Source organism: Ursus americanus, chromosome X (assembly GCF_024610735.1).
Source record: "Ursus americanus isolate L20-20 chromosome X, mUrsAme1.1.p, whole genome shotgun sequence".
Taxonomy (NCBI): domain Eukaryota; kingdom Metazoa; phylum Chordata; class Mammalia; order Carnivora; family Ursidae; genus Ursus; species Ursus americanus.
In genome coordinates this window covers 110,763,739-110,787,797 of record NC_142164.1, presented here as the reverse complement: position 1 = coordinate 110,787,797, position 24,059 = coordinate 110,763,739, and the positions used below count along the sequence as shown (strand labels likewise).

The 24,059-nt window shown below is 41.1% G+C and overlaps 1 protein-coding gene and 1 pseudogene across 5 annotated transcripts in view; both read left to right on the top strand.

Moving 5' to 3' along the window:
• CA5B (carbonic anhydrase 5B) overlaps window positions 1-19,703 on the top strand; it is a 93,731-nt gene extending 74,028 nt beyond the window's left edge. For all 5 annotated transcript variants that reach the window (XM_087860251.1, XM_087860252.1, XM_087860253.1 and 2 more), the window contains 5 exons: window positions 9,226-9,344; window positions 10,781-10,876; window positions 11,503-11,565; window positions 12,535-12,690; window positions 17,530-19,703. In XM_087860251.1, coding sequence (XP_087716377.1) covers window positions 9,226-9,344; window positions 10,781-10,876; window positions 11,503-11,565; window positions 12,535-12,690; window positions 17,530-17,709 — 614 coding nt within the window. In that variant the 3' untranslated portion in view covers window positions 17,710-19,703. The remainder of the gene's footprint in view (window positions 1-9,225; window positions 9,345-10,780; window positions 10,877-11,502; window positions 11,566-12,534; window positions 12,691-17,529) is intronic.
• Window positions 396-8,812, top strand: LOC148107004 (uncharacterized; annotated as a pseudogene).
• Window positions 19,704-24,059: the final 4,356 nt, after the last annotated feature.

Below are 24,059 nucleotides of genomic sequence, written 5' to 3'. Positions count from 1 at the left end.
AGAAACACAATTTAAAAGAGATTTTCAAATCCAAATGTTATATTGCTTTTGAATCTTCTCTGGTTTTCAGCCTCCACAGATAAAAACTAATCTGAATGATTTCAAAGTTTACCTGAAACTTTCAGTGTCTGTTGAACACAAAATGTGATTAATTCTATATAGGTTTCTTTTCTCTTTTTTTTTTCTTCTTCTTTTTTTTACCAACCAAATTTGATGGTATCAAGTAATCTTAGTCTGAAATAATTCTTTGTTGAAATAGTGTATCTTTAAAGAGTGGCTATCAACCAGTGGCAGTTTTGCCCTCTCTTGCTCCCCAGGGGCTCAGGGCACTCGGCAACATGTGTAGGCATTTTCAGTGTCACACTTGCCGAGTTGGGGGGGGGGGGGCGGGGGACGACGACTGACATCTTGTGGGTCGAGGCCAGAAAAGCAGCTGAAGAAAGACTGCAGTACACCGGACAGCAAGTCACAAAGAGGCACCCAGCCTCAAATATCAATAGAGCCGAGATCAAGAAACCCTTTAGGAAATTAGTTTTCTCTCCTGAATATGAGGAGATGAGCCCATGAAAGGGTGAATGAACGAAGTAAAAAGTGTAACCTGAAGCATAAATAGAAGTGTTACCTCCTGTATCTATCCTGGCTCTAGGATTCTCAATTGTATCTTGGTTCTCTTTGCATTTTCCTAGTGAGGCTCTGATACTCAGACACGGCCCTCTGGGTCAGCTGCAAACTGACGGCTCCTCCGCTGGGAATTATCTCTGGTTCTCTTCCCTTTGACTTGCTTCTCTGCTGTGATCCAGGAAGTGCTCAAGTCTGTCTTTAAGGGCTTCGATATCCCTGTGTTCCCCCATTTTCTCCTTTCTCCCCCAGGGTATGACGTGGCCCTTGACCATCTTACTTATATTTCTCAAACTAAGAAGAAATTACTCCTTTGCTCCCGAATAGATTCATTGGTATCTTTTCTGATTTTTCCAAAACCCTTTAGTATGCCTCCATCTCAACTGGAAGCCTATAATACTACATTGTATATAAGGATTCCAGAAATCTTCAAAACAGTGACCTACATTCCTATGTTTCAGTTGACCATCTTGCATGATGGTGAGCTTTACTTGTCTCTGTCAAATTCTACCATTACTTCTGCCAGCTAGACTAATGGGCAGACCCAGTCTGTAAACACCAACTCTCGTACATGCACTTGGGATGCATAGTGATCCTTTCAGTTCTCAATCCTATCTAGGTCCCTTGCAACCTTCTTTCTTTTCTTCTGAGGATCCCAAATGTTGGTTAGCCTTGGGATGATCTTCCATGGTTGCTTCATTGAGTTGGAAATTGTGGGAAGTTGTTCAATCAGTTTCTTAACCAAGTGAGTTAATCTCCAGATCATTCCAGGCAAATGGCTTTCTGTTTTATTTTTTAGTCATTTTTTTTTCTTTGGAACAGCAGATTCAAAAATTCTTATCCGCCCATTTGCTTGGGCAGTCTCAGATGGAAAACAAATGACCTGCATTTTCCTCATCATAGCTCATGAGATACCTCCCAAGACAACTAACTAAATCATTCCTTGATGTTAACCTTCCCTAGGTGTGTCAGAGTGTCACGCTGTTTTTACAAAACATACAAGAAAAATTGTAGAGAGGTTGCTAATTTTCTGCTTGTTTTGTTAGGAAGGACCAAAATAGGTAATCTCTTTTTATTATGCTTTAATAACCATTTTCTTTCAGAAAAATGACAGAGAGGTTGCTAATTTTCTGCTTGTTTTGTTAGGAAGGACCAAAATAGGTAACCTCTTTTTATTATGCTTTAATAATCATTTTCTTTAAGATACCATTAATCTTTGATAAGTGCCTAACTTTGTCTGTCTCTTTCTTTTTCCACATTTCAGTGGCTGCCTCCTATTTCCTGCTTATTCTTCATTGCTATTTCTCCATGCTATTGCAAAATAATTCATAGCATTCAAAGAGGAAGAAAGAGTGAATGAACATAAAACATAAAGTAAAAGAGAACAAAGACTTCCTAGAAATGAAGAAAGGCAAGAATCAATTCTAATTCTAGAAAGGAAAGGAGCTAATAAATATCAATGTCAATGTCTATAAATTTTTAAAACTCTGGGCAGTGCTGCTGCAGTGTGCTTTACAAAGAACTCGGGATAAGGTATGCAAGGAAAGGGTTTGGGGAAGGTATGTGACAGAAAGAAAACATACCAAACCTTATGGGATGCAGCAAAAGCAGTGCTTAGAGGGAAAGTAGACATGAAAATGCCTATATTGGAAAAGAAGAAATTTCTCAAACCAATAACCTAGCTTTCCACCTTAAGGAGCTAGAAGGAGAAAAGCAAACTAAACCCAAAGCACACACAAAGATGGGCGTAATGAAGGACAGAGCAGAAATCAGTGAAGCCAAAAGCTGGTTCTCCAGAAAGATCAACCAAACTGATAAACTCTTACACAGGTGGGCCAAGAAAACAAATAAGAGAAGATTCAAAGTACTAAAATCAGGAATGAAAGAGGGACATTACCACCAACCTTAAAGAAATTAAAAGGATAATAAGAGAAGGTATGTGAGCATCTCATACCACCACCCTTTGCTGGGTATTGTTTTGTTATTTGTCTCCCCCGAGTAGGACACAGTTAGTGATTTTAATGAGTGCATGTGAGGGATACACAATATTGTGGGGAAGGGCACTAAATTATGCCTGGGCTGAGGCCCATGAATGATCTCTATTTTCACCTCCTCTGAAAGTACTGTCATTGGCTATGCCACCAGGCCTCAAAGAGAGGAAGGGATGAGTCCTGTTGTTCTCCTGAGGGTGCTTCCTGCCCCATCTTACGTCACTTTACACTTTTATGGGGCATCGCTGGTAAACCCAGGAAGAATGCTTCCCCAGACATTTGAAGTTCTCCTTCCTAAGTTTGGTCCCGCATTTACTTTTTCAGAGACGACAATGTAATGATTTTTAGCAAATTTACAGGGTGGTGGAACCATTAGGACAGTCTAATTTTAGAACATTTCCATCACCCCTGGACAGTTTCATGGCCGTTTCCTTGCATGTCATTTGATTTGTACGGGTCCTGTGTATTGCCTCTCCCTTCATCACCCCTTTCTCTGCTAGCTCCTTCACCTCCATTTTAAAAGCAAAAGAAAGAAGCGAACATTATGTAGATTGCTCACCATAGGCCCAACGACAGGCTGGGTGTTTTGTTTGTTATCTAATTTTTTACAAGCTTAATCCTTTCACACCTTAGAAAACCAAAAGAACAGAATGTCAACAACCTCAAATAAGTATAGATTTATTTGATTTATCTTATGACTGCTCTGCTTTCTAATTTACTCTCTTTCGTTTCCCTTCTCTGCCTGTTTCTTGCTGACTGTACTTGCCCCTGTCATCCACACTTCTGCCCCACCTGACCCTACCCTTTTCCTCGCTCTTGCTGAGGATACCAATGGTGTTTCAATTAACAAAACCAACAGACACTTTGTGGTCTATTTCTTTAGCTCCTTGTTTCACTGAGGATCTTCTTTTTTTTTTTTTTTTTTAAAGATTTTATTTATTTATTTGACAGAGATAGAGACAGCCAGTGAGAGAGGGAACACAAGCAGGGGGAGTGGGAGAGGAAGAAGCAGGCTCATAGCAGAGGAGCCTGATGTGGGGCTCGATCCCACAACGCCGGGATCATGCCCTGAGCCGAAGGCAGACGCTTAACCGCTGTGCCACCCAGGCGCCCCTCACTGAGGATCTTCTAAGTGCCAGGCGCTGTGCCAGGTCCTCAGAATAGAAAGAGGAAGAAGGGATGTCCCTGCCTTTAAGGAGCTTGCAGTGTGGAGGGGAGACAGACCCTTGAAGAGACAACGCTAATGCGGAGCGCTAAGCTCTGTGAGGGAAGTATTCACGTCGGCTCCAGTGGGAGAAGGCTTCCTGGCAGATGTTACACCTGGGGCCGTCCACGAGGAGGTTCGAGGCAGTGCAGTGCTTGTATTAGGTATTACTGTGTGTAAAGTGCAAGAAGGAAGAAGACAAGCACGTCCTGAGGTAGGCAGGAGTGGACAGAGAGCTCCGCAGACTGTGCCCAGAGATGGGGAATCTCGGTGCAGCTTACCTGGGAATTCTTGCTCTGGGTCTCACACTCGGCTGTGACTGAGGTGTCAGCTGTGGTTGGCATTTCATCTTAAGGCTCCTCTGGCAAAGGACCCTCTTCCAAATTCACTCAGGTGGCCGTTGGTGGGATTCAGTTTCTCTCAGAGCCTCAGTTCTTTGCTGGCTGTTGGCCAGAGGCCACTCCCTTTTCCTTGCCAGGGGGGCCTCTCCGTCGGGCAGCTCACAGCATGGCAGCTGGCTTCATCAGAGCAAGCGAGCAAGCAAGAAGAGACCAAGAGGGCAAGCGAGATGGCAACCCGCATCTTTTTGTAACCTAATCTCAAAAGTGACATCCCATCACTTTTGCCCTTAGAAGCAAGTCACAAGGTCCAGCTCATCCTCAGGGGAGGAGATTACACAAGGGTGTGAATATCAGGAGATAGGGATCATTGGGAGTCATCTTAGAAACTGCCGGGACACATGGTTAATGACACAAAGCCCATTAATGCAAACTGAGGTCCTTTTCCTGTAAAGTGCATGCTCTTAACCACATTATAGAAGAGAATACCTTCCTGTCTCACTTCTTCCCTATGTACAATTTATATAGGTATAGTACCCAGCACATGGAGAGACTTTTTAAAAAAAGATTTTATTTATTTATTTAAGAGAGAGAAAGAGCACGAGCAGGGGTGAGGGGCAGAGGGAGAGGGAGAAGCAGGCTCCCCACTGAGCAGGGAGCCTGATGTGGGGCTCCATCCCAGGACCCTGGATCATGACCTGAGCCCAAGGCAGATGCTTGACCGACTGAGCCACCCAGGCACCCCCACATGTAGAGACTTAATGATTTTTCTTTTCTTCTCTCTCTCTTTTTTAAAAGATTTTATTTATTTATTTGACAGAGAGAGGCAGTGAGAGAGGAAACACAAGCAGGGGGAGTGAGAGGGGGAGAAGCAGGCTTCCCACTGAGCAGGGAGCCCGATGCGGGGCTCGATCCCAGAACGCTGGGATGATGACCTGAGCCGAAGGCAGATGCTTAACGACTGAGCCACCCAGGCGCCCCAGAGACTTAATGATTTTTCTTGCTAGAAGTGCCCAAGTCAGATGCCTGGGTATCTGAGTTCCCTCCCAGAGATCACAAATGTAGAGGTACCTACAGTGCCATAGAGGTACCGAGCATGAGCCAGGCTGGGAGAGCCTGGAAGAATCGGCAGTGGTGGCAACTGTGAAGAACTGGCAGGACCATCTAAAGGTAGTGGCCATTTCTCTCGCCTAGCCTGCTGTTGCCTGGCGGGAGTGTGTGCCCAACATGGGCAGGGCATCTCTTTCTCAAGTGGCAAATGGGGATTTTTATGTGAAATTGTCTAGCTTTAAATGTAGGCAATGAACTTTAAAATGTATTTAGTATTGTGTGGGTGAATCAAAACATACCTGAAGACCAGTTCTGCCCCCCTTCACTCTGCAGCCACCCACTGCTAACATCTCTGCTCTGCCTTGCTCATTGTCTTAGGAGGAGACACACAGGGTGTCCAGGGTATGTTGCCAGTGTTTTCCTGGGGATAGGAGAGAAGGCCTTCCCCTCTCACCTAGCTCCCTTAACTTAGGATGAGAACTTCAATTTCATTAAACAGATTAGATTGAGTATCTGCCAACATCAAGCTCACAGTGTGGAGCTGGCATAGAAAAACACGGTTTGGGAAGATAATTTTATTTATCTTGTACCATCCTCCTATTAATTTAGGGAATCAGGTGATAATATTCTCTGTACTTCCCTTGCCCCTCGAAGAAAAGTTCTCATTGGTGTCTTTGCTCACCTCTTTCAAAACTTTTTTAAAGAAGAAATTATATAAAATATTTTCAAAAGGCAGTAAGATACATAGCAGACCACTGCATGACATACCCAATGTATTTGGTCCTTGGAGTTGTTGTAGTCGTACATAAAATTCAACTAGTGATGCAAGAAATGGTAAAGATCACTAAGATAGATGAGATGGGTGGGTTTTGTGCTGTTGTATTGGTTTAACCACAGGCAGACATCACCAGGCTTGGATTAGATGGAAGGAAAGAGGAATTAATGAATATGTGTTAGCAAATTCAAGGGAAAAAAACATCAGCACAACCCAAAGTCCGAGGAAGGGTGATTTTAAAATCTTGTTTTATCGGAGTATTTTGCATTTAATGTATTGATTTCACTAGTTCAGAAAACTCTAAACAGAAGGTGTTCATTATCCAACACGGTGAGGCCAGTGGTAGAGTGTGGATGACTCACATCATTCACTGGGTTCAAAGAGAGATGGGTGATAATTTTTCACTTGCAAATTTGCTATTCTATTTCAGTGAAAGGGAAAAAAATGCCAGTATCTTCCAAAATTGAAAAATAACGGATGCCTGGCTGGCTCAGTCAATAGAGCATGTGACTCTTGACCTCAGGGTTGTGAGTTTGAGCCCCACGTTGGGTATAGAGTTTACTTAAGGAAAAAAAATGTATCAATACATAAAAAAGAAAAAGTATCTTTTGTCCCCATATTTCAGTTTTATGGGATTGGATCAATATGCTAAGAGAAATTTGTATTTTATTGAACATTTAAAAAGCAGGCACAGTAACTCAAGGTCAAGCTCATGTTCTAGGAAGAGGAGGACTCCCTCATCTTCTAGGCACAGGCAATCAAAAAGCAGATCGAGAAGGAGATCACATTCTAAGTCAAGGAGTAGGCAATGATTCAAAAGTCCAAGACAAAGAAGATTTCATTCCAGAGAGAGAGGTAGAAGGTCAAGGAGCACATCAAAAACCAAAGCCAAAAAGAAAGAAGATAAAGAAAAGGAGTGTTCCAAAATAACCACCAAAAAGTTATAGCACAGTCAGACATTCCAGAAGCACAAGCAGAGAGAGACAAGGACAAAGCAGGAGTGCCACAAGATCTCCTAAAAAGCCTGGGTCACCTGAGAGAAAACCTTCTCACTCACCGTCCCTCTACGAGACATAAAAAGGAGAAGAAGAAAGATAAAGCAAGCAGCAGAGATGATAGGAAAATAATCAACAAGGAATAAGAAAAGGAAAGATAGGGAAAAGGATCATCGGGTGACAAAGATGTAAAAGTCACACGGGATTACGATGGAGAGGAACGGGGATGACAGCGAGAAAGAAACAAGAGAAGAAGCCAACAGAATCAAGTTCCCCTAAAACAAAAGAATGTTCTGTGTGGGAAAGGGAGCTGGAGGTGATAGTCATGAAGAAGACATGGATGTGTGTGGCTGCACGTTGCCTCCGTGGGGAGCCAGCTGCATTGTGTGACTTCTTAATGCTGTACTTGTTCTTCTCAAAAACACGCAGATACAGCTCTGAGTTATAAATGGTTACATAGCTCCGGATATTGATATTCGTTATTTAATCCCAACGCTTGTGGAAGGTGATGGCCGCGTAACCAGTTCTTGACATGGTGAAATCTGATTGGGTAACCAAGCAGTTTTACTCTTGTGGTGCTGCTTCATAACAGACATTGAAAGCTCACACAGCAGGCAGGGATTGTTTATGTCGTACGAGCTCCTTTATTAAGTAAGCTCACGTATGGTATTTCTAAAATTTGATTCATTGCTTTAATGGAGCCATATAGGGAATGCACTGATTTTATGTTAATTGTGGCAGAAATATCCTAAATGTCATTAAAATCCTCCAACGTGATGGATCTACTTATGGTCTTGTTTGCTGACATGACAAGTTAGCATTCTTATAGTTACATCTGAAAATGAACATTTGAAATAGATAATCCTTTAAGCCTTGTGGCTACATTTTTGTGGCTTTTGTTTGACTTTGAAAGGTTATGTATGCACTCACTTTTTTTGATGGCCGACTAGGCTTTAATTACAGAAATAAGATTTCAAACGAAACTGTCTTTGGTGGTAAGTAGCCTGTTTTGAAGTAGAGTCGTATACTATTTCATGAAGGTGTTTGGGAGCTTTTCCCTGAAATAATTTATCCCCCCTCTACATCAGTGAAAGCTATCTGCCTATCCTGAGTCCGTCTGTAAAAGAAAGTTATCTCTTGTCCTGATTTTCCACTTTCCACTTTCCACTCTTTTATTAGTTTTCATCTCAGTGTTGGAAAAGGAGGAGAGTGCATTTTAAATTGACCTTCATATGCTTTTAAAATAAGACAGATCTACTTTATAATGTACTTTTTATTTGACCTCAAGTATAAAACCAATACATTTGTGTTACTGTTACTGCAATAGTAGTCTAACGCACACAGTGATCCCATGTGAACTACAACAGAGTTAGGCAACTGTGTTCTTTTTTTTTTTTTTTTAAAGATTTTATTTATTTATTTGAGAGAGATAGAGACAGCCAGCGAGAGAGGGAACACAAGCAGGGGGAGTGGGAGAGGAAGAAGCAGGCTCATAGCGGAGGAGTCTGATGTGGGGCTTGATCCCATAACGCCGGGATCACACCCTGAGCCGAAGGCGGACGCTTAACCGCTGTGCCACCCAGGCGCCCCAGGCAACTGTGTTCTTAGTTACAGGAGTTTCAAGCTTCACTTTCGTGCAGTGAAAACTAAAGTAGGCTACAGTCTGTGCCATGTTGATGTACAGTTTCTAAAATTGTTTTACGAGACTTTGATAATAAAACCCTCAAACTTATTTCATGTTCCTATAAAAGAAAAAGTGGGCACAGTAAATATAGAATATAAGAATAAGTCAAGAATTGGCCTTTAACAGTTGTAGGTAGCTTGGAGTGTAGTTAAATCTCAGTGTCGGGGCGCCTGGGTGGCACAGCGGTTAAGCATCTGCCTTCGGCTCAGGGCGTGATCCCGGCGTTACGGGATCTAGCCCCACATCAGGCTCCTCCGCTATGAGCCTGCTTCTTCCTCTCCCACTCCCCCTGCTTGTGTTCCCTCTCTCGCCAGCTGTCTCTATCTCTGTCGAATAAATAAATAAAATCTTTAAAAAAAAAAAAAAAAAAAAAATAAATAAATCTCAGTGTCTTTCAGAGTACAGGTCGCGCCCTTTCACCTGTATCGACTACGTGGAAATCAAGTTTCTGTACACCTGTATCTAATATCTACGTGTGCTCCGCTTAAGACAGTTCGTGTAGAAGGTCCACCCAAAGCTCTGGCCTTTCCCCCACATTCCTCCCCTGAATTGTTGGACGTACCATTTCAGTGATCGAGGGAGGACCCCTGGAACACAACTACCGATTGAAGCAATTCCATTTTCATTGGGGGGCCATCGATGCTTGGGGCTCTGAGCACACCGTGGACAGCAAATGTTACCCGGCAGAGGTATGTTGAGCAGCTTGGGAGCAGTGACAACTGTGAGGTGGGGACAGTGATGCGTTTCTAATACAGCCTCAGGAAGAAGGGGGGGGGGTCCTATAAATGCTAAAGCACTCTCAGGCATATGTGATTTCTCCCAGTTTATACATGTAAACATGATGATCTGCCCTCATCTCAAATAATAGAGCAGAAATGAAGCTTAAGATCCTAAAACACAATACTTCCAGAATTCTAAGATAGGCTCAAATTATAGCCTGAAGTTATAACCCAGGCAACAATGCAGGGCCACTGGCTTGAATTAATCCACGTGAGAATTAGTAGGAGCCTCAATGAATGCTGTGGCGAAAGAAATAGAGGAAAAGAACAAGATTTAACAGGAATTTCTGGAATAAAAGCAACAGGACTTGGAGGCAGGGTCCCTTTGAGGAGAGGAGAGGAACAAGTGAACCGTGACCTTGAGGGTCTACTTGGGAGGCTGGGTGCATTCGTGAATGATGGACAAGAAATAATTTGTAGGGAAGTATAGGGAAGGCATAAGGAAGTAGAATTTCTTCTTACAATTTTTCCCCAATTTAGTTTTAGATGTTGCCTTAAAAAAAAACACATTTTAAGTGGCTATCCCTCAAAGAAATTTGTCTTCAACTCTTATCTGATTCCCCTGGAGAGAATCTTCTTCTCTCAATATAAACATCTCTCCTTAGGCTGCAGATGGATTTTGGATATGATGGTTTCATGCAAATCAGTATGGGAATGGACAGATGTTGCTCCCTTACTGAAATATTACTCACCTTGTTGTATTTGTTTTGTTTTTCTCCAAATAAATCCCTCTATTCAGAAGTAGTATTAGGGCACCTGGGTGGCTCAGTCAGTTGAGCAGCTGACTTGATTTCAGCTCAGGTCACGATCTCAGGGTCCTGGGATCGAGCCCCACATCGGGCTCTGCCCTCAGTGTGGAGTCTGCTTGAGAGTCTCTCTCTCCCTCGGCCCCAACCCCCCTCTCTCTAAGATAAATAAATCTTTTTTTTTTTTTAAGATTTTATTTATTTATTTGACAGAGAGAGAGACAGCCAGTGAGAGAGGGAACACGAGCAGGGGGAGTGGGAGAGGAAGAAGCAGGCTCCCAGCAGAGGAGCCTGATGTGGGGCTCCATCCCATAACGCCGGGATCACGTCCTGAGCTAAAAGCAGACACTTAACGACTGAGCCACCCAGGCGCCCCAAATAAATCTTTTTTTTTTTAAAGAAGTAATATTAATTGCTGCTCCTGCATGCAAGTCTTCCTATTTATTTCTACCTCATTTTGTACCCGATTGGCGTATGCTTTTTCTCAGCAGCTTTATTTTGGGTGAGGAGACATGTTAACGTATCATGTTGCATAAGGCTGTTTGTTTTGGAGCGATCCTATGCTGTCCTGTGTCAAACCAGCTCTGAATGGTGTTTCAGCTGCACTTGGTGCATTGGAATGCAGTCAAATTTGAAAACTTTGAGGATGCAGCCCTGGAAGAACACGGTTTGGCTGTGATCGGAGTATTTTTAAAGGTAAGAAAGTCGGACCAACTTTAAATGATGTGTTGTATCCTAGGATGAAAAGATACAACATTGTAATATTAAGATCTAAGTGTATTGGCATTAAAAAGAAACAATGATTAGCTTGTGGCATCACTGTGTTGTACACCTGAAACTAATGTAACATCATGTGTCAACTACACTTCAACTTAAGAAAAGAAAGAAAAAAAATGAACAGTGGTTAAAATACGAGATTGCTGTGACTGTATTTCAAACGGTATAAAAATGCATAGTCCAGTAGAGTAGTCACAAGCCACATGTGACAAACGAGCTCTTGAAATGTGGCTACTTGGAGGAACAATTTTTAATTTTAATTAATTAAAATTTCAACATAAGGACTGATATTTAAATGGAGCAGGGGCACGTTTCCCCGCAGGCATGCGCAGGCATGCAGACTCTGTCAGCAAACAGCCTGCTCATTTGTTCTGTTTCTAATTGGATTCAGTGACGTTTATAGCGATCTAAATTACCAGTTGAAGTCGTGTGATTGGTTTGTTTTTATGTAATCACCAGGTGGCTAATTTTAATTCACATTCTGTTACAACTTCAAAAGTGAGATGTCAATTGTTTTTAATACTTTCTCGTTGTTGCTTGTTTAGCTAGGCAAACATCACAAAGAGTTACAGAAATTGGTGGATACTTTGCCATCGATCAAGCATAAGGTAATACTGTTTTCCCTAAGTCATTTGAAAAGCATGTTATGTTTAATCTCAGAGTGGAGACGCTAACAAGGCACTTTGCAAGTGGCCCTGGAAGAGCACTTGCCACTTAAGATGCTTGTGTTGAGAGCCCGGCCCTGGGACACCTCGCAGGGGGCAGAAGTGATTCTGCGGGTGCGTGCTGACCGCTTTGGGTTTGCTGCCCTGCCCTAGCACTTGGGAACTCAGGAACCCAGTCCTGTCCCTTCCTCTGCCCTTTCTGAGTCCTTGTGGAAACACCCAGAGCAGCCCTGTTGACTCGACCTCCCGTCCCACAGGCAGGGAGCAGAGAAGAGTTTGACAGAAGCGTGGCTTGGCCGGCTGTAAAGAACAATTACCCATATCCTTCAGAGTGGATACCTTTGTCCAGGCCCCAGGATTAACTGTTCATGATTCAGAGTCCCGAAGGGGCTGTTCCCTGGAGGTCCGCATCTTCTCTCTCTCTCCCCCTCTCCTCCCTACCTCGGTCTCTCTCCCCACCGCCTCTTTCCCTCTCCCTTCCTGTCCATCTCCCTCTTTTCCCTTCCCTCTGTCTGTCTCCCCTTTTAGTCTGGGAGTCTGGCTCCCCCAAATTTGCATTGTGTTTTAGAAAGGAGAATTCTGTTGGTTTCTCTTGAAAAAGAGAAGTCTCCTTGTTCGTGCACCAGCTACCGCCTGATGCCTCCCAAAGACTTCTGAGGAGACCACCTGCAGTAAACTCACTAGAATGGAGGGAGGAATGGGTTTTGCCATGTTCCCGTGGAGGACTATCAGAACTACATAGTTAATTACAGGAACAATGCATGGGCATAATTCTGTCCTAAGGTACCCAGAGATCATGTAGACCACTGCTCGTCCCCAGACGCCCCTAGATTAGATTCATCACCTCATCATCTGATTCCTGAGTGATTTTCCCCACGAAATGATGACTTAGTGACCCCTTCTCTTGTCCAGGACACCCTTGTGGAATTTGGGTCATTTGATCCTTCCTGCTTGATGCCTGCCTGCCCAGATTACTGGACCTACTCAGGGTCCCTGACTACCCCGCCACTCTCTGAGTCTGTCACCTGGATCATTAAGAAGCAGCCCGTAGAGGTTGATCATGATCAGGTATGTTCTTTCCACATTTCTGTCTGACATAATGCTAGCCTGCCCCTTTAAAACAAGGCTGGGCTCCAACTTTGCCATCAGTCGTTAACATCTTGTAATGCTTACACATTTTTATTAAGATGTGCTAACATCTTGTCTTAAAATTTAGATTTAAATTAGGGAATGCTTCAAATCAACTAGAGAGAAGAGTTAAAATTTAGGAAACATAAGCTTTTTACTTTCATATTTGGCAATGACATATGTTTTGTGCACTGTGTATTTTATATATAAATATGAATCTCTATCTAAACAAGCCCCTTTTAAAGGGAAGAATGAAGGCTGGAAATGGATGTGCTCAAAACCCTTTAAATTTCTTAAGGAAATTTTGTTCTGGAACCTCAGGTATAGACAGAATCCAACAATGTCTGTCCAGAAATTCTAAGTCAGATGTTTTGAACTTGGAGTTGATTTTCTCTTTAAAAAGTAAGTTTAAGGGGCGCCTGGGTGGCACAGCAGTTAAGCGTCTGCCTTCGGCTCAGGGCGTGATCCTGGCGTGATGGGATCGAGCCCCACATCAGGCTCTTCTGCTATGAGCCTGCTTCTTCCTCTCCCACTCCCCCTGCTTGTGTTCCCTCTCTCGCTGCCTGTCTCTATCTCTGTCGAATAAATAAATAAAATCTTTAAAAAAAAAAAAGTAAGTTTAAGTGGTGATTTACTGTGTCAGTACACAAAATCCTGTTTAATTCATAATTTAACTAACCTACAATAATACTTTTATATGCTTGCTTTATGGGCTTTTTATTAATTAAAAAGCATTTTCACAAGAGCAAAAGCTTCCAAAATCTTTTTTATGAAACCAGGATAACAGATACCAATGTCCATCAAATATTGGACCAAAAAATAAAGATAAACTAAAGATTGAAGAATATGTTTTATTTTTTTAGATTTATTTATTTATTTTAGAGAGGGGGAGAGAGAGAGAGAAAGAGCACGAGCAGGAGGGGCAGAGGGAGAGGGAGAGAGAATCTTAAGTAGGCTCCATGCCCATGGACATGGGGCTCGATCCCGTGACCCTGAGATCATGACCTGAGCCAAAACCAAGAGTCCATGCTTAACTGACTGCACCACCCAGGCACCCCTCTGAAGAATATATTTTAAAGAAAGCAAAAATAATATATGAGAAACAGAAGCTAGCAGTACATTAGAAGAAATAATACACTTCAACCAAGTAGTATATATTCCACCAAAGTAAGGGTTGTTCATTATTAGGAATGATATTAATATAATTCATCCTATCAGTGAATCTACTTAGAAAAATCATATAACCATTTCCATATGTTGTTAAAAGGCATTAGCAAAATTCACTATTCAGTTTTAAAATTTTTTTACAGGTTTATTTTATTTTTTTAAAGATTTTATTTATTTATTTGACAGAGAGAGAGCACAATTAGGCAGAACCTCAGGCAGAAGGAGAAGCGGGTTCCCCGCTGAGCAGAGAGCCCGATTCCGGGCTCTATCCCAGTACCCCAGGATCACGACCCGAGCAAAAGGCAGACACTTAAACGACTGAGCCATCCAGGTGCCCCAGGTTTATTTATTTTAGAGAGAGAGAGGGAGAGAGGGAGAGCACACAGGGAGAGGCAGAAGGAGAGAAAAACTTCAGCAGACTTCTCTCACTGAGCTCGGCGCTGGGAGCCTGAAGCAGGGCTTGACCCCACGACCCTAAGATCATGACCTGAGCCAAAACCAGGAGTTGGACACTCAAACCACTGTGCCACCCAGGGGCCCCTCAGTTTCTTAAATTTTTAAATAAAATAGAAATGAATGGAGTTTTCCCTAACTTGAAAAAAGGGATTGCTCTCAGTTCAAAAATAAATAGTATGCATAATAAAGATTATTACCATATACAGTTTTATATTATGTTCCTGTAGTAGCCAGTACAATTAGACCAAAAAAGAAAAAACATTGGAGAAACAATAAAACACTACTCAAAAATAAGGTAATTCCGTAATTATAAAATTTATAAAAATCAATATATTTAACGTATGTAAATCATAATCAGTTAAAGGATGTAATAAGGTAAAATTATAACAGAAGAATGAACACTATTTATAATGGAAACAAAACTATAAAATACCTTGGAGTTAGCCTAACAAGAAAATTTAACATGTAAATTTAAAACATCCCTGAAGGACACAAAAGAATTCATAAAATTCACACCATGCTATTGAATCAGAAAACAGCAGAAAAACACCTTTGATGTCAGTTCTCCTTCAGTTGTCATTCTCCATTAATTGTTTATTCTTCCTAAATTCGATGTGGTCCGTTTACTGTGCCAACAGGATTTTCAGGTAGGTGTGCTACTTCTAAAATCACACAGAAAAACAAACAAGCACAAATAGCCAGGTAAAATTCTGAAAGAAAAAATGAGAGATGATTAGATCCACAAAGTTATAAAGCCTCAATAATGAAATAGTGTGGTACTGGCACACAAGTAAGGAGATCGCTGGAGGGGAGAAAGTGCTAAGTTCAGGACTATGGCCAAGTACATATGAGAATTGAGTTTGTGATAAAGGTAGCATCTCATCTCAACGGGGGGAAAAGATGAGATTCTTCAGTAAATGCTGTGGGGGGACAACTGGGCAGACATTGGGGGAGAAAAGTTAGACCCACCATTCAGACCTCACACAAAAATATATTCCAGATATATTAAATGTTAAAGCACCACCATAAAAGTGCTAGGACAAGCATAGAGAAATCTTTTTATACCTCCAAATGGAGGGAGCTTTTCTAACTATATATCAAAACCAGAAGTCCTAAAGAAAGCAACTAGTAAGTTAGACCACGTAATTTTTTTCTTAATCTGTGTGATGAAAACCATCAAAAACAAATAAAAAATAGCTTAACTGTCCATAAGCCTGGGCTTGGTGGCCTATATGTTTAGTCTGCGTCTATCCTTCATATTTAAAAATTGACATAACACTGAAAAATAAATCCGTAAAATCAATAAATCAGAGGGTCAGTGGCCCATGTGAGGAGTTTTCAAATGAAATCGCAACACCGAAAATTCAGTACGAAAAAAAAAATGTTAGCTGTCATCTATAATCCCAGTTACCTGTAATCAGTGTCAGTCATTGGGTAAATCCTTCTGGTTTTTCCTATTTACAGATACATATAAATCCTTTGGTCTTTTATCTACATAAATATACATAAGTTTCTTAACCAAATGGAATCATTCTGTACCTACCATTTTGTTCCTCTTTTCACTCAGTGATATGTGGAACATTTTACAGATAATAAACATTATCTTCAATATCATTTTTAATGGCTATGTACTAGTCCATTTTATAGATCTACTGTAACTTATTATTGATACTTGAGCTATTTCTAATTGTTTGCATTTAGCTGAATAAAAATAAATCTTAACTACTTGGACACCTTCTTAATTTACAAGGGTATGTGTGTCATTTGCAAGTACAGTCACTTTGGTTGGCACTTGGCCTCTGGTCACAGTTCTGCCTCGGCAGCTCTCCCTGACCTAAAGTCTTTGATCCAAACAAATCTTCACATGCTTGCCCACTGTGCCCCAGGCTGTCCTCTCTGTAGCTGCAGTGTGCCTGATTGAGCAAAGAGCGATGTTGTGAAAAAATCGTATGGCTGGCTTGAAGTAAAATGTTCCAAAATGTGGTTGTTGCTCAGAAAGCCAGGGGGCAAATGATGCTATTGCCATGTTAGAGAACAAGCCCTTGATTTGGGGCTGCTCCTTTTGTACTGAGCTGTGCTGTCCAATCCATTAGCCACTAGCTGCATGTGACCATTTAAATTTAAATATAAATACATTAAAATAAAAATTAAATTAAAAATTCAGTTACAGGGCACCTGGCTGGCTCAGTCAGTAGAACATGCAACTCTTGATCTCAGGGTTGTGAGTTTGAACCCCACGATGGGTGTAGAGATTACTAAAAAATAAAGAAAGAAACTTTAAAAAATTAAAAATAAATAAATACGAAAAATTCAGTTCCTTAGTTGGCAGTGGCTGCATTTCAAGCACTCAGTAGCCATATGTGGTTTGTGGCTACCATAAGTAATCATGCAGAGGACATTTCCATCATTACAGAAAATTCTTTTGGACAGTGATGGCAGGGGGCATCCCACTGCCCATTAAAAAGATACACATGCACTGCATTCCCTACAATGTCCAGGTACGGTAAGCAATGAAGAATACATTGTTTATGTTAATGATTCAGTTACATTTTGAAAAAAAAACAAAACATTTTTGGCACTGTTACTATATGCTTCAGGCCTTCCCTATATTATCTTGTAGCCTAGTTATTTTGCCCATTTCAAGATGAGACTCCTAGGGGTGCCCAGGTGGCTCAGTCACTTAAGCGTCTACCTTCGGCTCAGGTCATGATCCCAGGGTCCTGGGGTCGAGCCCCACATTGGGTTCCGTGCTCAGCGGGGAGCCCGATTTTCCCTCTCCCTCTGCCTCTCCCCCTGCTTGTGCTTGCGCGCGCGCTTTCTCTCTGTCTGTCAAGTAAATAAAATCTTTTAAAAAAATAAATAAGGATGAGGTTCCTAGAATCAAAGATGAAGTAACTTGTCCTTGGCAAATGGCCAATATGTGGGGGACAGGGCCTTTGACCCGCAGTCTTCAGATTCCAAGTAGGGCATTGGCTTTACCACCTCCTGTCACTCTCCTCCCCACACATTTTATTCCATGTCCAGCCGTGGAAGGCATTCCTACCCAGAAAGAAGTTGTACTGTATCTAGTTGTGGAAGAATGTTTCAGAATTGTAAAAATGAAAGTTAAGCTGTTACTCTATTGAAATTATTTATGCTTCCTACTTCTATTTCTAGCTTGAGCAGTTTCGGACCCTGCTTTTCACTTCAGAGGGGGAGAAAGAGAAAAGAATGGTGGACAATTTCCGCCCCCTTCAGCCCCTAATGAATCGCACTGTCCGCTCTTCCTTCCGTCATGATTATGTCCTGAATGTACAAGCGAAACCCCAGCCTTCAACTAGCCAAGTGACCCCATAAGGCGCTCATCTCTAGGCAGTACTTTGCTTTAATAAATACTAGCTTTTTAAAAGTTGCTAACTGGACTATTCTAAACAACCTGCATTTAATAATCATTATAGATATGCATTTCTTGGTGTGGCAGTGCTCCATCAGTCTTTGAGGAAACCTCTTTGGTAAATGAGTTCTTAATTGTAATGTCTTTTTATGTCTGATACTTCTGCATTGCCTTTTTATGTTTATTAGTTAGTAGTTCTATAGAGTTATAAGTAGGGATGGTAATCAAAATATTTAGCAACCAGAAAGGCAGAGACACTGACCATCCAGAAAGCAGGCCTTTCAGAAACAGCCCCAGGGCCCAAACTGGTACTTCTGGGCTCTCTGAACATCGGCCATGGTTTTAGGTATATTTCATTTCAAAACACGAATGTATATTCTTTTATGAGGCCTTCTCAATAAGTGTATTTGCCCTGATCTTTAGTTGTCATTCCTAGTACATGATATGCTTACTATCAATTTATGATATAGAAAAAATATTTTGTAGTTCAAAGAAAACAAGAATTTACCTATAACTGGGAATCCTTTTGCACTTCTGAAGATTAGATATATTACTTCAAGACTTGTTCATATAGAAAGCATATGCAGAACATTTTAAAGAAACTGCTTGAAGTGCCTAGAATTTAAAATTCTTTCATGACATATTTACAGAAGTCTTTTTTAAAAGACTAGTAATATAAGTCTATATTTTATAGTGTTATTTTACATTATTTGTACACTGTTTCATAAATATAATATTTTTTACAATGACAGAACTATCTTGACTTCCCTTGAAAGCTGTCTGAACTTTATTTCATAGTCGAGGTTCTGTGCAAGGCAGGTGCTCAACATAAACTTCCCAATTTATGCAGTGGTTTAGAAGACTTTTGCTACAGTAATAAGGAGAGAAACTTAACAGGCTGAATCTAGAGAATTCTACATATTCTGAGGAATCTATGCCATTGTTGCCTTTGCTTGTAAATGTCTTGGAATGTTTCTAGTTGCCCATAAGCCTGTGTTCAAACTCATATTGCTTTTACTGGTAGTATTTCTTTCAGTAGTATGTTCATCATCTGATCTGCAAGGTAGGGTTGGATGAGTAGACTTAACACTACTGAACTGTACACTGGAAAAGGTTAAGATGGTAAATTTTATGTGTATTTTACCACAATTAAAAAGAAATAATACATTCAGTAGGAAAAAAATAAGGTTGGAGTTGTCTGTGTAAGTTTGGGGGGATATCTGCTTTTAAAAAAGAGAGGGGGTGAAGGCATTTGCTTCTAGAGTGTGTGCCTTTTCTGGGAAGAAAATAAATAAAACTCTTAAAAGGATAAATGTCGGGGGGAAAGTTTATGTTAACTGTATATACTTGATCTGTTCAAACCGTAGTTACCTTTAAAAGGGTGAATGAAACACACAAGACACACGTTTTCCAGAGCACATGGGCTTCCCTCCTAGGCCTCTTGCAAACTCCTTGTGCAAAATTCTATTGCAGTGAATCTTCCAAATTGGAGTGAGAGCCAACATAGCAATGCCTGATTTGCCCATAAATCTTAGAGCTACAAAGATGTATTTGCTGGGTGTGTTCCGGTTTCACTCCTGATGCACTTGCACCTGGTGTTCTGCTGTGATGATTAGCCGCATCCTCTCACTCTCAACCATGTCCTGGTCTGCATGATAAATTCTTGGTTACCTTCTCCATAGAGGTTATGGAAACTGCCTTGGGGAGGTGTGGTTCCCCCCACTGCCTTAGTCATATGACCTCCAAAGGAGTGCTTCAGATTCTGGGGTACTGATACACCCTAACAAGAAACTTTTTGTCTTTTGTGTCTCCAAAAGTGTTTTACTTGTACCTTCCTAAACTTGAAGGGGGAAAATGGGCTTGAGGTCTGTCAGTGGGCTTGAGAAAGAATTTTGTATTAACATTGCTGCTCATCTTCATTAAATACTGTAATAAAACCCTTTCTTTACAATATTAATATTTGTTGAATGGCTTTTTCTTCCTATTAGTTTTTTTTTTTTAATATGTACAATGTCTGTAAAATTAGCAAGACATCCATTACCATGTAGATCAGAAAGTGACTGGAAAACTCCTAACAGATTTATTAGAAAAGCAGGAAAACAAAAACCACCTGCTTCTCAGCTCACCTCTTTCTGTCAGATCAGTGCCCAGTCGGCTGACAGCACCAATAGGGCAAGCTGTGAGTCCTTTTCTCCTTTCCAGAACTATGTGGGTTAGGGTAAGTTTGGCTATTCTAACAGCAGGCATCCACCTCAAAAAATTTGGGAAGATGTCTTTCCCTTGCTCACTGGAGGACACATTTCTTTTGGTGTGGGATTAGCAAAATTACAGTATTGTAATCACTTTAGGTATTTTTCTGTGTCACTAGAAGAACCAACATTATTTACTTGATACCTGTTCTACTTAATGTTTTATTATCTTTTTTTTAAAGATTTTATTTATTTATTTGACAGAGATAGAGACAGCAAGCGAGAGAGGGAACACAAGCAGGGGGAGTGGGAGAGGAAGAAGCAGGCTCATAGCGGAAGAGCCTGATGTGGGGCTCGATCCCATAACGCCGGGATCACGCCCTGAGCCGAAGGCAGACGCTTAACCGCTGTGCCACCCAGGCGCCCCTAATGTTTTATTATCTTTTTAATTCAACTTTTTGGTTAAATTCTTTCCTATAAAATGTTACTGATCAAAAATGGATATAGTTTATTGAAGCAAACAGGCTCTAATTTTAACCATATAATGAGTACATCTACACAGTACTGGCTACTTTACATGTAAATGGTAATGCATTCTTGTTAGGAACTGAATGTTTTTGGCCCTCCATTCATATGTTGAAACCTAATCCCCAGTGTGATGGTATTAGGAGGTGGGGTCTTTGGGAGGTGATTAGGTCATAAGGGTGATACCTCATGATGGGGTTAGTGCCCTTATAAATGAGACCCCAGAGAGCTCTCTCACTTCTTCCGCCGTGTGAGGACGCAGCCAGAAGATGGCCGTCAACAAGCCAGTAAGGAAGTTCTCACCAGATACTGAATCTGCTGGCACCTTGAGCTTGGATTTCCAGGCTCCAGAACTGTGAGAAATAAATTACTGTTGTTTGTAAGCTCCCCAGTCTATGGTACATTGTTACAGCAGCCCAAACAGACCAAGACACTTGTCATCCCTATGTACATTGTGATTCCTGATGTTTGAGTTCAACCACTGTTCAAAAATGATAACTTTGGTTTGGGCTGTAGGTGGGGATACAACTCCGCCAGCCTTCCTTCTCAAACCACCAGTACTTATGTTAATTAGCGCTTATCACCAGACAAAAGAATCATTTAATAAGTACTATTGATGCATAGTTCTTCACTCTTTTTCCTCTGTGGGGGGCAGAGAGAGAGGGAGAAGCAGGCTCCCCACTGAGCAGGGAGCCTGACACGGGGCTCCATCCCAGGACTCCAGGACCCCGGGATCATGACCTGAGCTGAAGGCAGACATTTAACCAACTGAGCTACCCAGGCGCCCCAGTTCTTTCCTTTTTTTTTTTTAAAGATTTTATTTATTTATTTGACAGAGATAGAGACAGCCAGCGAGAGAGGGAACACAAGCAGGGGGAGTGGGAGAGGAAGAAGCAGGCTCATAGCGGAGGAGCCTGATGTGGGGCTCGATCCCACAACGCCGGGATCACGCCCTGAGCCGAAGGCAGACGTTTAACCGCTGTGCCAGCCAGGCGCCCCAGTTCTTTCGTCTTTTAATCAGTTGTATAAATACAGATTTGCATGTACTTTTCATATAATACACATTAAGTATTTTATTTTGTTATCTTAGGTAGTAACTGTAATCTGGAAAATATATAAAGCCCTTGATGTAGCAATGACGGTTGGAGAGGACTTGAGACTCCATTTTATGTCCCTGAATAAATCTTGTGACTAATTCTGAAATTAATGGTAGGTGAGAAATGAAATATTCTTTCCTGAGAATTTCTGCACTGACCATTCAATGAATCCTAGTACCATAGTCCTACTAGAGCACGAAAAAAACAAATTAATCCAAAGAATCCTAGTCTGGCTTTCAGACAGTAGACATTTTTTTTCTTGCTCTCCATTTATGCTTGAAATAAATGTAGGATACATTTATGGATCATTTGGTCATTTCCTTTTCTATTTTCTATGATGATGTAAAATCAAAATTTAGGCATTTTCCCATAGAGGGGGAATAAACTCAAATGTACATACCTGAGAATAAGTAGATGATGTATGTCAGGAACCAAGAAAAGTGTTATGTTGCAGAATAAAGATTACTTTGTTCTATTTATTAGGATATCATAGTACAATGTATCTTTGCATTAAATTTTTTACATACTTTATTTTTAGCTAATGATTTATTGAATTCAAATGAGGGTAGCTATAATTTGAGATGAAAGTGGCTTTTAGAATAACTTACATAATGAAGTTAATTTGAACAATTCAAACTTGTTCATGAAAATGAATTCAGTGGTTAATTGTTGAGGATAAATGTCTAATGCCTATAAAAGGAGATTTGCATTCATTTATAAGTTATAATAAAATCTAAATCTGTATCCTTTTTTAATTAGGAGCATCTTCCTAGAAGGCATTCTTTTTTGTTTTTTTTTAGATTTGTTTATTTATTTTAGTTTTTAAAGATTTATTTATTTATTTATTTGACAGAGAGAGAGAGAGCACAAACAGGGGGAGAAGCAGAGGGAGAAGCAGACCCCCTGCTGAGCAGGGAGCCCGATGCGGAACTTGCTTCCAGGACTCTGGGATCATGACCTGAACTGAAGGCAGATGCTTAACCGACTGAGCCACCCAGGCGTCCCAAGATTTATTGATTTATTTATTTAAGAGACAGAGAGAGAGAGCAGGGGGAGGGGCAGAGGGAGAAAATCCCAAGCAGGCTCCCCACTGAGTACAGAGCCCAACTTGGGGCTCAATCTCATGACCCTAAGACCATGACCTGAGCAGAAATCAAGAGTTGGACACTCAACTAACTGAGTAACCCAGGCACTCCTGCTAGAAGACATTCTTACTTATTGTTCTGACAGGAAAGTCTGGTCTAACTCATAAGAAATGTTACAGCAACCCAAACAGTGACACTTTCAGAATGGTAGCAATTCTCAATGATTCTCAGCAATCTTCCTGGTCACGGAAACCAGCAAAATTGGTGTTTTGCACAGCTACTTTTTTTTTTTTTTTTTTTTTTTTTTTTTTTTTTGCCACTCAGGGCATTGTCTAGTCAGGGGCTGTAACTAAGTCTCCACCTTCAAGGAATTTAAAATTTATTGCAAGAAGCAGCTTTGTGAAGGCAACTAAGTACAATATATTGTGATAGGTGTTACAAAGGTAAAATACTTGGAGCATATGCTAGGAGCATATGCAGGACAAGTACCAAACCACTCTTGAGGAGGTAGGGGAGTTTTCACACCAATGATGATACAACAACTAACGTGTCAGAAACACTATTGTCAGGCACTATGCCAACATATAGCATGCACTTGGGAACTATTATCACTACTTGATTTCTACAGATCAGAAAACTGAGGACTAGACATTAAGGAATTTACTCAAGGTCAGAAAGCCAAGGCTTGAGTTTCCCTGTCTGTGCAACTCTAATGCTTATGACACTAATTACCGATGCACTGAGTTGGACAAGAATACTTGGAGGTGTATTAGTCCAAGTGTCTCTGCAAGAGGGAATAGGGCAAGGCTTTATGAGTTTGGCCATCTGTTGAATGATTCCAAGGATGGACTAGGAGAAGCAGGGGCAGTTTAGTAATTGGGTAGCTCAGTGATTTTGATTTGGAGGAGAGAGGAACAAAGCTAGGCCAGGGAAGTTATCCAATCTTCCTCAAAAGATGGGGATTGTTAATCATTTTGCAGCTGCAGCATGTCCTCAAGAGAAGCATTTTTTTTTTCTTGGTCTTGTCTCCGCCCTTGTATATGTACATCAGTCTGATTATTATTATTAGCAGGGCTGATTTTACTTTCTCAATCCTACTCTCACTGCCCCAGTTAAATTCCTCATCTAGACTGATATTTCAGTTTCGTCGTTTATATTGCAAACCAGAGTAATTTACCTAAAACACAAATATGACAACAAACCTCAACTTAAAAGCTTTTCGATGGTTCCCTGTTGCCTACAGAACATAATTAGAGCTTCTTAGCATGGTTTACTAGGCCGGTCTACTTTACCCAGGCCCAGCCCATCTCTACGGCTGTGTTCCTTGATACTCTGGAACTTCCTTTTAAAGATTGCCAAAATTCTTGCGGATCTGGCCGATTCCACATTGTTTCACTTCTCAGTGCTTTTGCTTATG